Source organism: Lepidochelys kempii, chromosome 2, assembly GCF_965140285.1.
Source record: "Lepidochelys kempii isolate rLepKem1 chromosome 2, rLepKem1.hap1, whole genome shotgun sequence".
NCBI classification, from domain to species: domain Eukaryota; kingdom Metazoa; phylum Chordata; order Testudines; family Cheloniidae; genus Lepidochelys; species Lepidochelys kempii.
In genome coordinates, this window is record NC_136381.1 from 225,020,751 (window position 1) to 225,039,403 (window position 18,653).

At 38.8% G+C, this 18,653-nt stretch overlaps 1 protein-coding gene across 2 annotated transcripts in view; it reads left to right on the forward strand.

The window, feature by feature from the left end:
• The window catches only part of LOC140907627 (1-aminocyclopropane-1-carboxylate synthase-like protein 1), a 35,483-nt gene extending 17,160 nt beyond the window's left edge, over positions 1-18,323 (forward strand). Inside the window, exons 9-14 of one of the 2 annotated variants that reach the window (XM_073333967.2) lie at positions 1,780-1,866; positions 3,160-3,205; positions 5,772-5,913; positions 6,015-6,157; positions 9,258-9,411; positions 14,030-18,323. In XM_073333967.2, coding sequence (XP_073190068.1) covers positions 1,780-1,866; positions 3,160-3,205; positions 5,772-5,913; positions 6,015-6,157; positions 9,258-9,411; positions 14,030-14,211 — 754 coding nt within the window. In that variant the 3' untranslated portion in view covers positions 14,212-18,323. The remainder of the gene's footprint in view (positions 1-1,779; positions 1,867-3,159; positions 3,206-5,771; positions 5,914-6,014; positions 6,158-9,257; positions 9,412-14,029) is intronic. The other variant, XM_073333968.2, reaches the window with a different exon arrangement.
• Positions 18,324-18,653: the final 330 nt, after the last annotated feature.

Consider the following 18,653-nt stretch of genomic DNA (forward strand, 5'->3'; position numbering starts at 1 on the left):
CCAAAGCAGTGTGGACCAGCGCATGTTCATTTTCATAATCTGAGTCAGGTGCCACCATCAGAAGGTTAATTTTCTTTTTTGGTGGTTCGGGTTCTGTAGTTTCCGCATCGGAGAGTTACTCTTTTTAAGACTTCTGAAAGCATGCTCCACACCTCCTCCCATTCAGATTTTGGATGGCACTTCAGATTCTTAAACCTTGGGTCAAGTGCTATAGCTATCTTTAGAAATCTCACATTGGTACCTTCTTTGCGTTTTGTGAAATCTGCAGTAAAAGTGTTTTTAAATTAACAACATATGCTGAGTCATCATCCGAGACTACTATAACATGAAATTATGGCAGAATGTGGGTAAAACAGAGCCAGAGACATACAATTCTCCCCCAAGGAGTTCAGTCAGAAATTTAATTAACGTATTATTTTTTTAATGAGCATCATCAGCATGAAAGCATGTCCTGTGGAATGGTGGTCGAAGCATGAAGGGGCACATGAATGTTTAGCATATCTGGCACATAAATACCTTACAATGCCAGCTACAAAAGTCCCATGCAAACGCCTGTTCTCACTTTCTGGTGACATTGTAAATAAGAAGTGGGCAGCATTATCTCCCGTAAATGTAAACAAACTTGTTTGTCTTAGCAATTGGCTCAATGAAAAGTAGAACTGAGTGGACTTGTAGGCTCTAAATTTTGCATTGTTTTGTTTTTGAGTGCAGTTATGTAACAACAAAAATCTACATTTGTAGATTACACTTTTAAGATAAAGAGATTGCACTACAGTACTTGTATGCAAATATTTGTAATCAATTAATATTCTTTTAATATAATGTGAGCAATGTACACTTTGTATCCTGTGTTGTAATTGAAGTCAATATATTTGAAAATGTAGAAGAACATCCAACAATATTTAATAAATTTCAATTGGTATTCTATTGTTTAACAATGCAATTAAAACTACGATTAATCACGATTAATTTTTTGAGTCAATCACGGGAGTTAACTGCGATTAAGCGACAGTCCTACTGCAAATGTATTTTTTTGCATCAGGACCCACAGACTTCAGGATGCAGCAGTCTTCTAAAGTCAGTAGTAAAACAGCATTTTGGAGGGGAAAAAAAGACAGCCTTAAATTTTCAAACAGAATAATTTTGTATTCTGAAATTGAATTTTCTTTTTTAAATTATAAAAATAAAGGGTTCTGTTACACTGGAATACCTGCACTGCTTGGGTGTTTAAAGGCATCCTGCCGTTGATTCTATATTTCTGAATATACCCAAAGCATGCTGGTATCCAGTGTAATCACACAACTTGCTGTGTATTTGTGGCTTTAACTTTGGGACTATAAAAGGGAATATATATTAAATAAAACTCGCCATGCACTTATCTAACAGAATTGCACTCAGATTCATGTCTTGTTGCAATAAGTTCTGCATGGTAAACTACAATATGTTGCTGCATTTTGTGTTTGTTTTTAAATAATTGGTTGTGGGGAACTATATGTCTTGCAGAGACATTCTTAGCACTCAGTAGAATTTTATTTTAGACATACTTTTGCACCTAGTTCTGCTAGGAAGAACAGATTTATATAAAAATGGATGTTGGTAAAATATAAGTGCTTAAACTGAACCTTGTAATCTTAACTAAGAATTGATATTTTGAATAAAACTTCTCTGGGGTGAGTATAATTATAAATAGGAAATAATTGTGGTAATTTATACATAGAAATTTGTTAAACTTTGACTTTTAAATACTTCTCTAACATATTTATTTATTTTTATACATAGATATCAATTACATGTAATAATAGATGAAATATATATGCTGTCTGTGTACGATGATACCACCTTCACCAGTGTTCTTAGCTTAGATTGGTAAGTGTTGTAGCTTTCTACTATTATAATGCCAAATAGAATGTGTGCCATCTGTTCAGATTTCTGGGTGGTTAGTCTTTATATCTCCACCTTTGTAACTGAAACTGGTTAATGCATAGTGCCTTATTTTGGGTGCGTACAAGATTGTTTGCTTGCTTGTAACTAGTGCAGAAGCATCAACATGCTTACCAGGAGTGGGGAGAGGAGTTTGTATTCCTAGTTGCTTCATTTTGTCCAGTGGCTCCTGTTGCCACACAGACTGCACTTAGGGTTTTCATTATAATGTTTATAGCCCTTAATGGACTCTTTCTATATAAGATGTCAGAAGTCCTTCAAGTTATCTACTCTATCCTCTCTCCATCTGGAATCAGATATTTTGGAGCTTTTGGGTTTCCTGGGGCATGTGAGGAAGAACATATCCCCACTAAAACACATAGGCATTTTGGCAACTTATAAATTTTGTTTTCACAAAATAGAGAGTGTTCATTTTTAACTCTGTATTTAAGCACTTATTGAAATGCACCTCATACAGTCGTAATTATCCAGGTAAATCCAAATGTGCCTACCACAGCAAGCATCTGGCTGTTCTCCTATAATCCGTAAGAAAAATTGGATAAGGGCCAAATTTTCAAATACAGAATGAAGTCTCTGGTAAAAAATTTTTTTTAAAAAAGAGGCTTTTTTCTCTGCAAATTCATCCCAACATTATACAGCTAAAGGATACAAAATCAGCTCACCCTGTAGCAAGCCAGGGCTACTAACCAAGGTATGCACTGAGCTGTGGATCTAGTGTTCTGCTCTGCATTCTTCTTCCTTTATGAGGCTGTGGCTCAATGGAGCCACATTGTGTGAAGACATGCCCTAAATAGGTCCCTTTGTCCACTTCCATGATTTCATATGCAGAGTCATCATGGAGTTCAGAACACTATGAAGTGCAGGAGGTATAGAGAGCCCTCTTGTGGAGTTTGAGCCATTTACAGAAACACTCCATTTTGCTATTTGGACTCTAAATGAATAGAATATCTTTAACAGATTCCTGTGTCTCAGCCTCTGTCATTTATTTTTTATTAATACCTCAGTATTTATGTAGCTGCAGGATATCAATATTCTGCAATAATGATCTGTTACTAATTAGAGTCTTGAAAGCTATGAAGAAAGTGATGTTACTCTATAAATGGTTATATTCTTTCTACAAAGAGCTGTTGTAATATTGAAAATCACTTTTATTGTATTTAGTCTGAAGGAAGTTGTAATTACATCTGTAAATTTTGTTTTGTTTTGCTCCTTCTCCAGTTTACCAGATCCAGAACGGACACATTTTATGTGGGGCTTTAGCAAGGTAGGTCTAGAATGTTGAGTATATCTGAGTTTAGTTTTGAATATTTCTCTCCAAAATACCTTAGAATATCACTATCGTTTTTTAAAGGAATTGCTTATTGCAAATTTGAAGCATTAGGACACAGTTTTGCGAGTTTACAGTGTCAAAATAATGGAAAGTCTTTTCAGTGCTTGTGAAGAGCAGCACAAGCACTTTGTAAACATTTTGCTTGTAGGAGAAATTGTAGAAAATTAGTATTGTAGAGCACTTCGGGGAAATTATATTTAACTTCTGTGCCAAAGGTGTGCAGTCTACTGGTGGTGTCTTTCATCTGTGGTTTCCCGCCTCCTCTGTCTTCTAAAACAGAAACAAAGCTGTATTTGGGTCACTAACAACAGCATAGTTTAGTAGACAAAGTATGGGACTGTGGGACAGGAACACTTGAGTTATATTCCTTATTCTGTCACTGATCTGCTGGTTAACCTTGGTGAAGCTACTTTATCTCTCTGTCTTAGGTCTTTTCCATAGGTGCTGGAACTTGGGGTGTTGCTGTACCCCCTGGCTTGAAGTGGTTTCCATCATATAAAGATTTACAGTTTGATTCAATGGCTCTCAGCACCCCCACTATACAAATTGTTCCAGCACCTCTGGTCTTCTCCATCTCTAAAATGACGATAATAATTATGTACATGAATATTATCAATTGGTCAACTAGTTAGTGTGTATACAGTGTTTTGAAAATATAAAGTAGTAGTAGTGTTTAAAAATCCTATATAATTTTGTACATTTCAGGGCTATATGGGCTTATTACATTGGGATAGAGTTAGCTAACATGGACAGATAGACATAGTTTGCCGTCATGGCTGGAAGTGCCCAATGTACTCTGCATCTTTTAACAACAGGTCCTTCATTTCTTTAAAATGTAGGTGTACTAATAAAGCTACTGAGCCAGTTCCATAAGAATGCTAGAAAATGTGTGTGATGATTAAATACCACATCACCAAATACCAATTAAATAACAAAATTTCAAGACAAAAAGGCTTTACTCTTCCATCCTACTTCATTTTTGAAGGAAGGATGCACTGTTCAAATATTAATTTGTGGTACTTTTGATAGGTGTAAAATATATAGCATTAAAAAAACTTACATTTATAGAACTCTGACTTCTTGTTTAAACTCGCAAAAATCAGGAAATGTCAACATCACAGTTATACACGCAACTTTAACTCTGCCCCCTTAGGACTGCATTCATGGTAGTCTTTAGTTACCTGAACACACATTATTTGTCAGATACAATATAACATCATTCAGTATTTTTTCTAGAACCTCAAACCAGTGTTCTTCTAAAATAATTGGGATCTGAGCCTCTGGATTTGACTATAATTGCAGATATTTAAGGCATGCAAAATTTATTTAATATTGCAAAAATCCCATAAACTATGTGTTTCGTCACTATGGCATTATCTGATGCAAATGTAAGTGACTGTAAAACAAAAATTTCAAGAATAAAGGGCACAATCAATTCATATAATGAACTCCGTAGCCCAGCAGTTACTCAGTTTTTTCATTGATTGAGCAGCAGAGATGCACAGTTCTGTGGGAAACATTACCACAGGGTGGTCTGATAGTAGAATGAGCTATCAGCTTCTGAGTCGCTTCACGCTCTCAATGGCAGACGAGAATTTATTTGGAGTTTTGTTGCAGGAGGTGTGTGTGTCTGGTTGGTTATTGGATTTTTTGTTTTTGTTTTTTGTCTTGTTCAGTAAGACAGCCATTTCCCTAAATGTATTAGCTCACAACAGTGTCATTTGCAGTCTTGCTTATGTATATTTGCACTGGGCTTGTGTGTATTTTAATGTGACTAGTGCCATGAAATTGTCAACTGAAATTCCTTGAGCTTGATCCTGCATTCTCTACACAGGTAAAACTTCTATTGATTTCAGTAGGAGCTTTGCCTAAGAAGGAACTCTAGGGCTAGAATCATAAACTGAAAAAATAATTACATAGCACTTTTTCCATCAGTACTTAACAAAGGTCGGTAAATATAATTATCCCCATCTTTCAGGTGGAGAATCTGAGATACAGGGAGGTTAAGTGAGTTGCTCAAGGTCATATCACATTAGTGACGGAGCTAGGAATAGAACCTAGGTCTTTGTGGCCTGTCCACTGAACCATGTGGCTTCCCAATTAGGTATGCAACAAGTTTACATAAATATAGTATATCCTGTTAGCTACACAATTTTGGAAGTATTCATTAAGGCAGGAACTGCTGTTAGCAAGATCACCCACACCTATTTCCAGGACTGGCATTTCAAACTAATTTCTCCTCGGTACTTATCTAGTTGTCCTATATAATGTAATTCTAGGACACTTATCTCTATAGTAAGCATCTCCTGTGTGCATCAGAATGAGAAATGTTCCCCCTTCCTTTTAACACACGTATTATCCCCTGAGATAAAAGGAGCAAAACTGTCAGTGTGGTCCAACTACAGTCTTTAAGTATAGATGCAGAGTGAAATTGCCGCCTTCAAATGTACACTTGGATTTGGGAATAATCTGTAGGTAACTTTTCTTTTTGCCTTCTAAGGATTTTGGTATGTGTGGTATCAGAGTTGGAGTGTTGTACACCAGAAGTCATGAAATTCGGAAAGCCGTGAATCAACTGGCTGTTTTTCATGGGTGTCCTGGGCCTGTTCAGTATGTTCTGAGCCAGTTTCTTAGTGATAGAGGTTAGCAAAACAAAAATATTCCCATTTTCATTGTTGTTTGTTCCATGATAGTTGGAAATAAAATATAACAGAAATATGACAGTTCTTCCTTGTTTTGATAGATTGGCTGGATAATGTGTATTTTCCTACCAACAAAAAAAGACTTAAAGAAGCACAGAGTATTCTTGTGGATGGTCTTGCAGAGATTGGAATACCTGTCTTCAAAAGTTCAGGAGGATTATACATATGGGCAGACTTCAGAAAAGTATGTTGAAGGCTTGGGAGGAGATGGGAAAGAGGGTTTAAGAAATTAATGCTGCCAACAGTTTATTTTTATGTGAAAGCCTCAAGGCTTGTGGTAGAATTTTTAAACAGATATTCCTGTTCTCTTATATTGTCTAATTTTCATTGTACATTAGAAATGATATTGCAATTTGGCAAATGCGAAAAAGCCTAGTGGATGGCAATTCAATTGAACACATACTGTAAAACTATGAAATAAAGGAAGTTTCCTAAAATGTTCCATTAAATATAGAACATCTAACTTTAGAATGCTTCATGTTCTGGTGCTGGACTAACAGTTGAGCCATGGGGTCTGGTCCCAGCTGTGCAAGTGACCTGCTGTATTCTTGGACAAGTCACATAACCTCTCTGTGCTTCAGTTTACCCATCAGTAGAATGAGGAGAAGGAGGAAGATATTTGCTCACCTCTGTAAGATTTACAGACAAACCTCTCTATATAAATGTATGCAGCATAAATCACTCTAAAATATGGCTAGAGCAGATTGGTGGAGAACCTTGCTCTACCACGAACTGTGCTGTACCTGTTCTGCAGATGGATATGCATCTCTAGCACTGTTAGTAAACAGTATATCCACATAAAACATTTAACTGGAAGAATCACAATAACATTTATAACTAACAAGCCACAATATTTTGAGATGTGACTATTTATCATGTTTATTATGGTAGTGCCTGGGGCCAGCCAAGAATGGGCCCACTTGTGCTAGGCACTGTAAAAAACATAAAGAAACTGTCCCTCACCTGAAAAGCAGACAATCTACATAGACAAGATGAAGAGTAGGGAAAGGGATATCACATACAAGCAAAGTAAACAATATTATGGCGGCAAACATAAGAACAGCCATTCTGGGTCAGACCAAAGGTCCATCTAGCCCAGTATCCTGTCTTCTGACAGTGGCCTACGTCAGGTGCCCCAGAGGGAATGAACAGAACAGGTAATCAACAAGTGATCCACCCCCTCTCGCCCATTTCCAGCTTCTGGCAAACAGAGGCTAGGGACACAATCCCTGCCCATCCTGGCTACTAGCCATTGATGGATCTATCCTCCATGAACTTATCTAGTTCTTTTTTTAAATATTGTGTTCTGTGATTTTTGTGGTTTAAATCCAATCAGTCAGGTTATGTTAGGATGGGATTAGCTAGATGGAAAGACAAAGATCCAGAGGACTTTAGGAGGGGTTGATTCTGAGAAGGGAGTAGAAGGGGTTGGAGCAAACAGCACAGGGGAGAGAGAAAGTTCATAGTGAAAACTGCAGAAAGCAGTCTGATATCTTTAGTATCCTTGTTCAGTCTCTGCTTGAACTGCTTTCTGCAACTGCTGTGCATGCTTCAGTCTCCAGGGGATAAGTTTTCACTACAGAGTTAGCTCAGGCTCTGATTTTGGTATTGCCCCTCACCCCCACGTCTATCCACATTAAAATCCTCTCACACAGATTTGGTGTTTTCAACTCAGGCTAGCTGGCCCAGCTGGCATTTGGCTGGAGCCCACATGCTGCTTTCACTCAGGGCATGGCTACTCTTGCAGATGTAGAGCGCTTTGAGTTAAACCAGCCGTCGTAGAGTGCAGCAGGGAAAGCGCTGCAATCTGTCCACACTGACAGCTACAAGTGCACTGCAATGGCCACATTAGCAGCTTTTGCAACAGCCACAGAGAGCAGTGCATTGTGGTAGCTATCCCAGCATGCACATGGCTGCAGCGTGCTTTTCAAATGAGGGGAGGTGGGGTGGAATGTGACAGGAAGTGTGTTGTGTGTATGTGAGGGGAGAGAGAGTGGGTTTTTTGGGGGGCTGAAAGCATTTCAGCACGCTGTCTTGTCAGTTCAGACAGCAGCAAACTCTTCCTTCCCCCCGCCTCTCTCTCTCACACACAGTATTCCACAGTAATGGTTGCTTTGTCTCAGAGCAGATAAGCATGCCGGCTGTCAGAAACGGAGCTTTCCAAGGGCATATCCGCATTCCTGCAGCCATTTCAAAACAATGAGAAGAGTGGCCAATTGACTTAAGGGGATTATGGGACTTTTCCGGAGGCTGATCAGAGCACAGTAAAGCAACACCTCGTTCACACTGACATTTCAGCCAAGGTGCAAGAAGCATTAATCTTCTCGCCGAGGTGGAGTATCAGGAGCGCTCTAGCCGTGGAGTCATAGAATCATAGAATATCAGGGTTGGAAGGGACCTCAGGAGGTCATCTAGTCCAACCCCCTGCTCAAAGCAGGACCAATCCCCAATTAAATCATCCCAGCCAGGGCTTTGTCAAGCCTTTGTCAGAGCACTCTACGCGCCTTGCCAGTGTGGACGGGTAGTGAGCTAAGGTGCCCGGGGCTGCTTTAATGCACTGTAACTCGCAAGTGTAGCCAAGCCCTCAGGCTTGTAACTGCCCACTTTACAATGAGGATGCAGGCTAAATCACTCAAGTGCTGATAGTCTTCCAATGCCTTTCCACAAATCCCTGTGTTTCCAGAATGACAGACACATTCCTCCACAATTCACTGGCAAAGAATCACAGAACAACTTAGTTTACTGCAGCACAAAGAACCATAGGATATGACAGAAGTCTTAGTGCAGTGAGTGGGTGAGGACTCAGAACCTCGGGTATGGCTTTGCAGTGTTGCTGCTCACACCTGGGCTAGACTAATTTGGGTTCTCAGACCCTGGTACCAAGCACCTAAGTTACTTCTGCACTGAAGACGTACCCTGGCTGGCTCATTCCTGCTGTTTCTTTTTCAAAGGCCACGTGGCTGTGGGGAGATGTTGCATGGGTCCTTTTGCCCCAGATAGCAGTCTGGCCTACACAGTATGAACACGTAGAATGGACCTCACAAGTTTATGCAGTTTAGTGGGCAAAGGAATTACTAAGAAGCAAGCTTTTGACTTGATTTTCAGAATTGCTGAGCACCCAAAACTCTAAGATAAATTGGTGGGAGCTGCAGGTGTTCAGTAATTCTGAACATCAGGTCCTTTTCTGCTTTAGCCTTCCTGTGGAGTATACTTTGTTGCAGTAGTTCATTAATTTGAGGTTGTATTCCAGTTTTCTTAATGCAGTTTTGTTTTTCCTCTCTTAGTTCCTAAAATCACAGACATTTGAAGCTGAAATGGAGTTATGGTGGAAGTTCCTTGATGAAAAACTCCTCATTAGTCCGGGAAAAGCCTTTTGCTGTTATGAGCCTGGATGGTTTAGAATGGTCTTCTCAGACTCTGTAGATAAGATTTACTTGGGTAAGCTGGGTGTTACTTTTATCATAAAATAATATGCATGTTCTAATAAAAGCAAACAGCATTCTGGGATGTTATCAGCAGGAGTTTGTAAGCAAGACAGAAGTAATTCTTCCACTCTACTTTGCACTGATTAGGCCTCAGCTGGAGTACTGTGTCCAGTTCTGGATGCCACATTTCAAAAAAGATGTGAACAAACTGGAGAAAGTCCAGAGGAGAGCAACAAAAATGATTAAAAGTCTAGAAAATATGATCTATGAGGAAAATTGGGTTTGTTTAGTCTGGAGAAGAGAAGACTGCGGTGGGGACATAACAGTTTTCAAGTACATAAAAGGTAGTTGCTGAAAGGGTGTGTGTGAAAAATTATTCTCGTTAACCTCTGAAGTTAGAACAAGAAGCAACGGGCTTAAATTGTAGCAAGGGAGATTTACAATGGACATTAGGAAAAACTTCCTGTCTAGGTAGTTAAGCACTGGAACAAATTGCCTAGGGAGGTTGTGAAGTCTCCATCATTGGAGGTTTTTAAGAACAGATTACACAAACACCCATCAGGAGTGGTCTAGTTATTACTTAGTCCTGCCTTGAGTGCAGGAGACTGGACTAGGTGAACTATTGAGGTCCCTTCGAGACCTACACTTTTGTGGTTCTATAGAAAGGTAATACATCTCAAATGTTCAGTTCAAAACTTGTATTTCCTACTGACTTGTGAAGGCAAGAGGTTTTGGGCCATATTCAGACCTTGTGTAAGATAGTGCTGGTCAATTAGTCTGAATTTGTAGATCCAATTTTAGCATTATCTACATTCTTTTTGTTCACAGTTGTTAGGATAAGTCTATATTTTTAGTTTATAATTGGTAGAATATAGTTACTGAAGGCATTGAGCATTTTTCTCTAAGAGACTAGGGTAATTTATTTAGTTGTTGCAACATAAAGCCAATTTTGAGAGGACTGTAACATGTAGGATGGAATAATTTAACAACCAGAATACAAATCAATAGTTTTCAAAAATCCAATAACTCTGATTGAATAAACACATTAACTTCTGATAGTTTATTTAGGTAAGCACTTTTCCATGAATTATTGCTATCATAAAGGAAAAATTACACACATATGCACAAACACACACACACAACCTAAAGTTTTTCCCAAACTGTGTTAATAATTACACTTTAGATGATTGTTTAAACTGAAATAATTTTATAATGGTAAATTACTTTTCATGCTCATATTCTTAGAGTTTAAGGCTAAAGCGGACCACCAGATCATGTAGTCTGACCTCTTGTTTAGTTTCTGCCTTTAACTCCGCTTGATAGATTAAACTAAAGTGGCCAGTCTCATTTCTGATAATTGTGTACTAGCATGATTCTCTTGTTTGGGTGGAGCATATATGTCGTGGTATCTGATATGTGGCTCACAACTGAGAGTGCCAGTCTTATGTCAGACTGTCAGAAAACAGAGTAGACAGCCCCTGTGACCCAGGCTGCCTGGGGTAGCCCTCACTGAAAATGCGAAGCTCAGGCAGGCTGCAAAATGGAGAGCAGATACTCCCAAAACTGGTGGTTTACATTGAAGTAGACTCACCAGCCAGTCACAAACTGTGCTCCTGATTCCCTACACTGGTTATCAAGAAGCTAAAAAAAGAAATCACACAGCACCCTTTATTGCATTCCAGTTCTCTGGCTCTCAATCAGTGCCTAGGTGTAGTAAGGTGAGGAGTTACTTAAAAACTCTTCTCACTATACAAAATGTTCTTCTGAACCCCAAAGGGCCAGCCATATTAGGTCAATATTAGGTTGGATCTTACCCAAAATACCACACTTTCAGCCAATCCTTTGGCATCTAAAACTAAAGGTTTAATATAAAGAAAAAAGAGAGAACAAGAAGAGTGTTGTTAAATGGTAAAGCAGTCAGATACTTACAGAGACTTCAAAGTCCATATATCAGGTTCTTAGCCACACTGGTGAGTTTGCTGGCTTGAAAGTCCCTCTGGAACACATCCACAGCTTGGATGGGTCATTCAGTCCTTTGTTCAAAGCTTCATTTATAGAAAGTATGAGAGGGGTAGCCGTGTTAGTCTGGATCTGTAAAAGCAGCAAAGAGTCTTGTGGCACCTTATAGACTAACAGACGTATTGGAGCATAAGCTTTCGTGGGTGAATAAAGGTTACTTCAGAGGTAAGAAGCAGTAATGAAGACAAATGGAGATGTTGCAATTGACTTTTATATTCTTTTGCCCTGTGGCTTGTACTTTCTGTATCCACAAACACAAGCTTTACAGCACATGGCATGGTAAAGTCTTAGAGTTCTGTCCATAAGCATACCACATGCCTTGCTGACTCATAAGGTGTATCCCCTGGTTCCTTTCAGTGGGTTAATTGTACCACTGATGACCCTTGATGGACCATCAAACAGGCTAGGCAGTACCCTGATGCCAGTCTGTCTGGGGGTGTCACAAGTTTGGAAATACAGATATACCTTACATATCTATAACTCATAATACAAAGATGATACAAACATATAAACAAGATTATCATACTTGGCAATTTATAACATTTTTGCAGATACCTCACACGACATATCTGGCCAGATTCCTTAAAATTTTATAACGTTGGTATCAACAAGATCATAACAATACCATATTCCATACAGCGTCACAGCACATACTGGTGGTATATTCTATAATTAGATCTTTCCAACCAGTAACAAGCATGCATTCCTGGAGTACTATATTAGCTTTACTGTGGAGCCACCGACAGTCCCCTTAGGTTCTCCAGCGTATATTGGCACTCAGCCAAACTGGACTTTGGTTTTAATAACGTTGTATTCGAAAATCACTTCACATAAGGATCTTCCCACCCCAAAAGGTTGGTCACTTACCCCAGGTCAGTGGATACTCTGGATCTCACACCAAAAACAATGCTGATAGCCAATCCTTTAGTAAACTAACTAAGATTTATTAGCTAAGAAAAGAATTGAGTTGTTGAGAGATTTAAAGCAAATAAAATACATAACAGGTGAGTCAAAGTTTGTAAATTCAAATGATAGCCATGATGTGATATATGCTAGTTTCCCATAAATCCCTCAGGGTTGCCCAAAATAGCTGTGGGGACCTGTCATGCATCCGGAACGCCCTCTGTCAGCATCCAAATAGATCAGAGATGCAGATTTGCTCCCAGGGTTCCAGTCTGACAAGTGTTTTCAGCACCGCACAGCTCTTGCTTTGTTGACTAATTGCGGACAAAGTTTGTGGAGTTCACATTGTTGAATGTAAAGTCTTATGCTTTGAAGTTAACATGTTTCTTCCTTTACAGTTCTTAGGCTTTCAGTCCTGTGTAATGGGCTATTCAATTGCAGAGCATACATAATAATACATAGTAACCACAGGAAACAGGTGAAGACAATAACATTTGCATTTCACTAACTTTCATGCATTTAGAGCAAAGGTAATTTACCAGGCATATGCCATGTACATGTAATGGGGTAACATCCCCCTTTGTTTTATCCTAACCAGTGAATTGATACACGTAGTGCTTCCTTGGGGTTGTAATCTGAGTTGGCTGGCTGGCTGTCAGCGCCACAATATAAATAAGAAAACTACTTTTCATAGTAATTAAAAAAAATGATTTCTCTCTGTTATGGAGGAAAGCTGGTTTGATATGAAGATATGTAATGAGAATTGTTGGAACGCTTTGGCATTAGTAAACATCTAATTTGTTGGTTTATGTAAATTAAGGTCCTGATCCTGCAAATGCTTAAGCACATGCTTTGCTTTATGCATGTGAGTAGCATTCTGAAATCCTTAATGTGACTATTCTTACATAAAATTAAATGTATTTTTGCAGGATCAGGGCCTAACCTGTCCTTCTAAATTTTCATGAGTAAGGGCTAAATCCTGCAATTTCTTTTCTCAGACAAAACTGTACAATTTGAATAAGATCTTCTCTACACTGAAACTGAAATAACTACATTGGTTGTAGTTGTTGTTGTTATTTCAGATAAGAATGCCCTATTTTGGTAATTCTTAAATTGGTTTTAAAAATCTATTTACAGTAGGATGTTTTTATTCTGAAATGAGTACTGACACACACTTGCACTGAAATAACTAAAAGTGTGAATTATAAGAGTTTAGTGATTTAAATTGCAGTGGCCATGTAGAAAAGAAACGCAGGACATAGATCTATGGATGTGAAATCTGTTGAAGCTTTGCAGCTGGCTACATCATCTTGTAAATTTAAAAAAAAATAAGCTTTTCATGAACTGAAGTCAAATACAAATGTTTTCTTGACTTTTTTTAAAGTTCCAGTGGAAACAGTTATTACATAAACTTTTCCTGCAGAATTTGCATTATTTTGATCATGCATGAGAACCAACTTGAAAATCAATGTAAGTTGAAAGTGAAAATAAAAAACCCTGAAATTAATCTATTTATCCAATCTGAGAAATTTAAAAAGATCATTAGTGGAAAAATAATCCTGCAATCTGCATCATATGTGGTAAAGTAATTTGAATTTTAAAAATTCTCTTCTAACAAACTAAGATGTTTAAAGTATCGTTAAGGACACTTTCAACACCACTGCTTCCCTCGAGAAGAAACTTATACTGATGTGTCTTTCTTTTTACAGGTATACAGAGACTTGAGCAAATGCTGCAAACTGAAACTGCTGAACCAGTTGCAAATAAAACATCTGCTGAAGAAGATGAGTTATCTAATTCAGAAGATGAAACTTCAGTGAATCATGCAAATACATCATTAGATGAAGTTTCAGAAGCATACTCAGACATGAAAAAAATTGTTGTCTATTAAAATCTTACCTGAAATTAGAGACTAAACAAAACATGATATAGCATGCTTGTGTTTATTAAAATTGTTACTTTGGCTGTAATACTATAGGACAGTCTCACTTTGCTGTAGCCTGTGGTTACTAATTTGCAAGCTGGACTGCTAGAATATTAGTAACTTGGCCCCTATCCTGACTTTAGCCTCTATTCTAAAAGCACTAAAGCCCACTTTTTAAGCATTCTGTTAAGTACCATTAAAGTCAGTGGGTCTTAAGCATGTGCTTAAGTGCTTTGCTGATTAGAGTGGGTTTGCTTACTCAGGGCCTTAATGAATCTTCAACACAATATTTTATATTATGGAGTATATATTTTAATCAGAAGACTGAAAATGTTGAACTAGCTGATACTGGTTGTCAAATTTTACTCAGTTTGTCAGTTGACAGACAGATGTGTATATAAAATCTACATGGGGACTTTTTAAGATGGTTAAAATAATTCAGACATGAGCTTTCTGAATATGCACACCAGTGTAAATACTAGTTTAGGAAATATTCAGTTTTTTGGCTTCCATGTTTCCTTTCAGATGTGTAAAAAATGCTTATTTATATATTATAATATTTGCATCTTTTTGTTGCAAAAACATAAGTCCTTTGGATCAGTTTTTCTCATAAAATATAAATGTAAATAAATTTAGAAGTATGTCGTATGCATTCAGTGTGTTGGACCAAAGTTTAGACCTATATTTGTAGATTTAATTCATAGCTTTATTTATTTTAGGAATGGGAACAGGGAAATTGAAATTGCAAAATCAAAAGCCTTCTCTTTTACAGAGAATCTCAATAGGAAAAAAAGGACTTTCCATAGCATTTAAAATCCCATTATAGGTGGTGGTTGTCGTGCCACCAATATTTAGACAAACTTAACACTTTCCGCTATAAAATCCTGTCTTTAGTTGCCCGCCCTTGCACCACCCCTTCCTCCTGAGGCCCCACCCTAACACCACCCCTTCCTCCTGAGGCCCCGCCCCCCATCGCTTGACCTTACAGCCAGCAAAAGTGGGAGAGCATAGCCCTCGCACTTTTAAAGGGGGTGGGCATGGCCCCTGGCCCTACCTGTTCCAGCGCCCCTGGCTGGGGTAGAGAGGCATAAGTGCACTGGATCCTGGACTCTCAAGTTGTAACATTCCTCTGACTACTATCTATTAGCTGTGAATCCCACTGGCAAATGTTTCTTCACTTTCTCACGAAGGTCAACATGGGTCCACATAACAGAATTTCTGTTTTGGCTTGGGGGTTGGGGTGGGGAAGTGGCTGCTTTTTAAAAATATAAGAAATTAAATTTTAAAAGAGACAAAACATTATGGTTACAAGGTCAAGCAGTCAAAAGTTAAGAAATGTCAGAATTAAGGCACCCTGTGCAGTCTTAATGTAGCCCCCTTGTGCATATGCACAATGGATACAGGCTTTACATGATCATATGCTACTTTTCCACAGGACTCTGCCTCATACAGTGCACAAGATGGATGGTGCTCCCTGCATGGTTTAATATAGGAGTACTTAACTTTGCATCTTTAATGGTAGGGATTTTTATGTAATACTAATATAAGTAGGCTTGGAAGGATTAGATTTTTAGCAGTAAATGCCAGTAACCATCAATTCCATGGTACACACAGAGACTAATGAAAAAATGTTTCCATCAATAATAATTGAAATGTACAGATAGGCAAAGTAAGAAAAATGCTGCTTGAGAACTTATTAGCATTTGATTTAAGAATATTTTATAAATTTTGATATGTGATGACAACGTTTTTAACAGTTATAAAGCTTTAACTTTTTGAATCTCAACATCTACTGTTGTTAAATTGTCTGACCCTCCCTACTAGTTAAATTGATTTAAAACAATTTAAAATGCTTAAAACGCAAAACTTTGCACAACTGTAAACATTTAAATGGATAAAAAGTAAAATTGCATAAAAATAAACATTGATATTATCCGCTGAAATTATTTTTTTAAAATTAATTCTGCCAAGCCTAAATATAAAGTTGCAGACCAAATTTCTGTAGTCAAATTGATTCCTTCAAATCCTTAAGGGTTGCAATTTTAAACTCATATTTATTGTCTAGCTAGAAATGTATTTGCTTTTCAACTAAAGAGATAGTTATGTTGGAATCTATCTGCTATTTAACAGCATAGGCTCTCCAAATTATAGCTCGCTAGTCAAACAGTTGAATTAAATTACCAAAAACCACCAGGAGTCCTTGTGGCACCTAAGAGACTAACAAATTTATTTGGGCATAAGCTTTAGTGGGCTAAAACCCACTTCATCAGCCCATTTAGCCCATGAAAGCTTATACCCAAATAAATTTGTTAGTCTCTAAGGTGCCTTTTCATTTTGCTGATACAGACTAACATGAATTAGCTGAAGCCTGAATTAAATTATTCACTCATGTGTGTCAGTAGTTTTTCATACATATATTTGCCCAACAGGGTTTTTTAAATAATCTTCACATTTTTTGCATAATGGAAATGAAATGAAATGAAAAATTAGCATTTAAAAATATCAGGAAGGTAATGTATCCTGTAACATCCTGCACTGCTAAGAGATGAGATAAAGAACTTTTTTTTGCTCTCTTGAAGACTGACCAGCTGTCATCAAGTGAATCTGGGGTAGCTTGTGCAACAGCATGTTTCCCTCACAAGCAGTGACTTACTCAACCCCATCCCAAAGGCTGCTGCCATGACAATTGACAGTTTGAGGGAGCTAGTTTCTTTGGGTGGCTGTGGGAATACATAGGGCTCATTTTCAGGCTCGCTCTTGCTGCAGTGGGTTTGCCTCGATTCTGCAGCTTCAGGAGTTAAGGATCACCCTTGTCTGACTGGAAAGGGCATGGTGACCAGCACCAGGTGCTTTAGAGGAATGGGAGCCCTATTTTAAGCAGATGTGGGATAATTTTTCCCATCATAGGTCTCCACCTGGTCTCTAATAGTTTTGAGATTAGGTTAAACCCTGAAGCATGAGGTTCACTCACCCTTCCAGAATTATTATTGTTAGTTAAAACAACTCTACATATTCTTGATATCTATATAACTATCCAAACCCTTTGTGAATCTTCTTAAATTCTTAGTAGGGATGTAAATAACATTTAAAAAAGTAACCGTGTAACCAATTAAAATTCTATCGGTTACACATTTAAACATTTACCTGGGGAACTAGGGGTGCAGGGGGTGCTGCAGCATCCCCGCATTTTACACAGGGCTCCGCTGCTGCCCCCACATCCAGGGATCTCTGCAGCTGCCACCGCGTCCGGAGCTCTGATGTCACCCATGCCGACATCTCGGCTGCCAGCCCCATACCTGGAGCTCTACTGTCGCCTGGCATCCCGCAGCAAAGGCAGCAGCCGGGATGGACCCCGGCCATGGGGGCCGACAGCCCAGAGGGACCCTAGCAGCTAGGAGGGATCCCCGCCATGGGGTCAGCAGCCCAGAAGGACCCTGGCCAGGTGGCAGCTGGGACCCTGGGCGGAGTTTAACCATTTACAGAAACCTGTTAAACTCTTACACCCCTAATTCTTAGCCTCAATGACTTCCTGTGGCAATGAATCCTACAGTATAATCATCATTGTTTCTTTGTCTGGCCTAGCTAAGGATCTTAACGGCAACAGTCATTTGCTCTACAGTCTGTAGCAACTGTTCAGCCGCCCCCATCCCTCACCTCACAGAGAGAAAAAGACAAAAGGCTAGATCCACAAAGGAATTTAGTTGCCTAAGTCCGATATTTAGATCCTCGAAACCCTCACTCTGCCTAACCCCGTAAGTGCCTACATTTCTGTCAGTGGGCATCTACAAAGCCACCTAAATCATTGTGCCAGGAGCAATGTGGCATCTATGGCAACCACCCCTCTTTCTCGCTGTTTCCATCAATTCACTTCAATAGTGGGAGCAAAGAAAGCTGCCATTGAATTGGCGAAGGGGTCCCAACCTAAGAAGTTTGATCAGATAGCTGAGAGCATGTGATGAGAAAAACATTGCTTTGAATTTAACATAGTCGGTTAAGTTAGGCACCAATTGCATTTTATCTTTCTTTAGCCTGTAACTATTTCTGACTTTTATGCCTCATTACTTGTACTCATTTAAAATCTCTCTCTTTGTAGTTAATAAACTGTTTTATCTAATCCTGTGTGTTTGAATTGAAGTGTTTGGGAAACTCCATTTAGAGTAACAAACGGTTTGCATATCATTTCTAGTAATACAATAATGGACTTTATATAAGCTTGTACTGTCCAGGAGAGGTGCTGGGCAGTACAGGACATACATTTCTGGGGGGAAATCTAGGACTGGGGGTGTGTTGGGGTCACCCAGCAGCATAACCAAGGCTGGTAAGAGCCAAGGTGTGGCTGGCTGGCTGCAGCACAAACACACACACACAGAGACACAGCTGGGAGTGACTTGCATGCTGGAGGTGGTTTG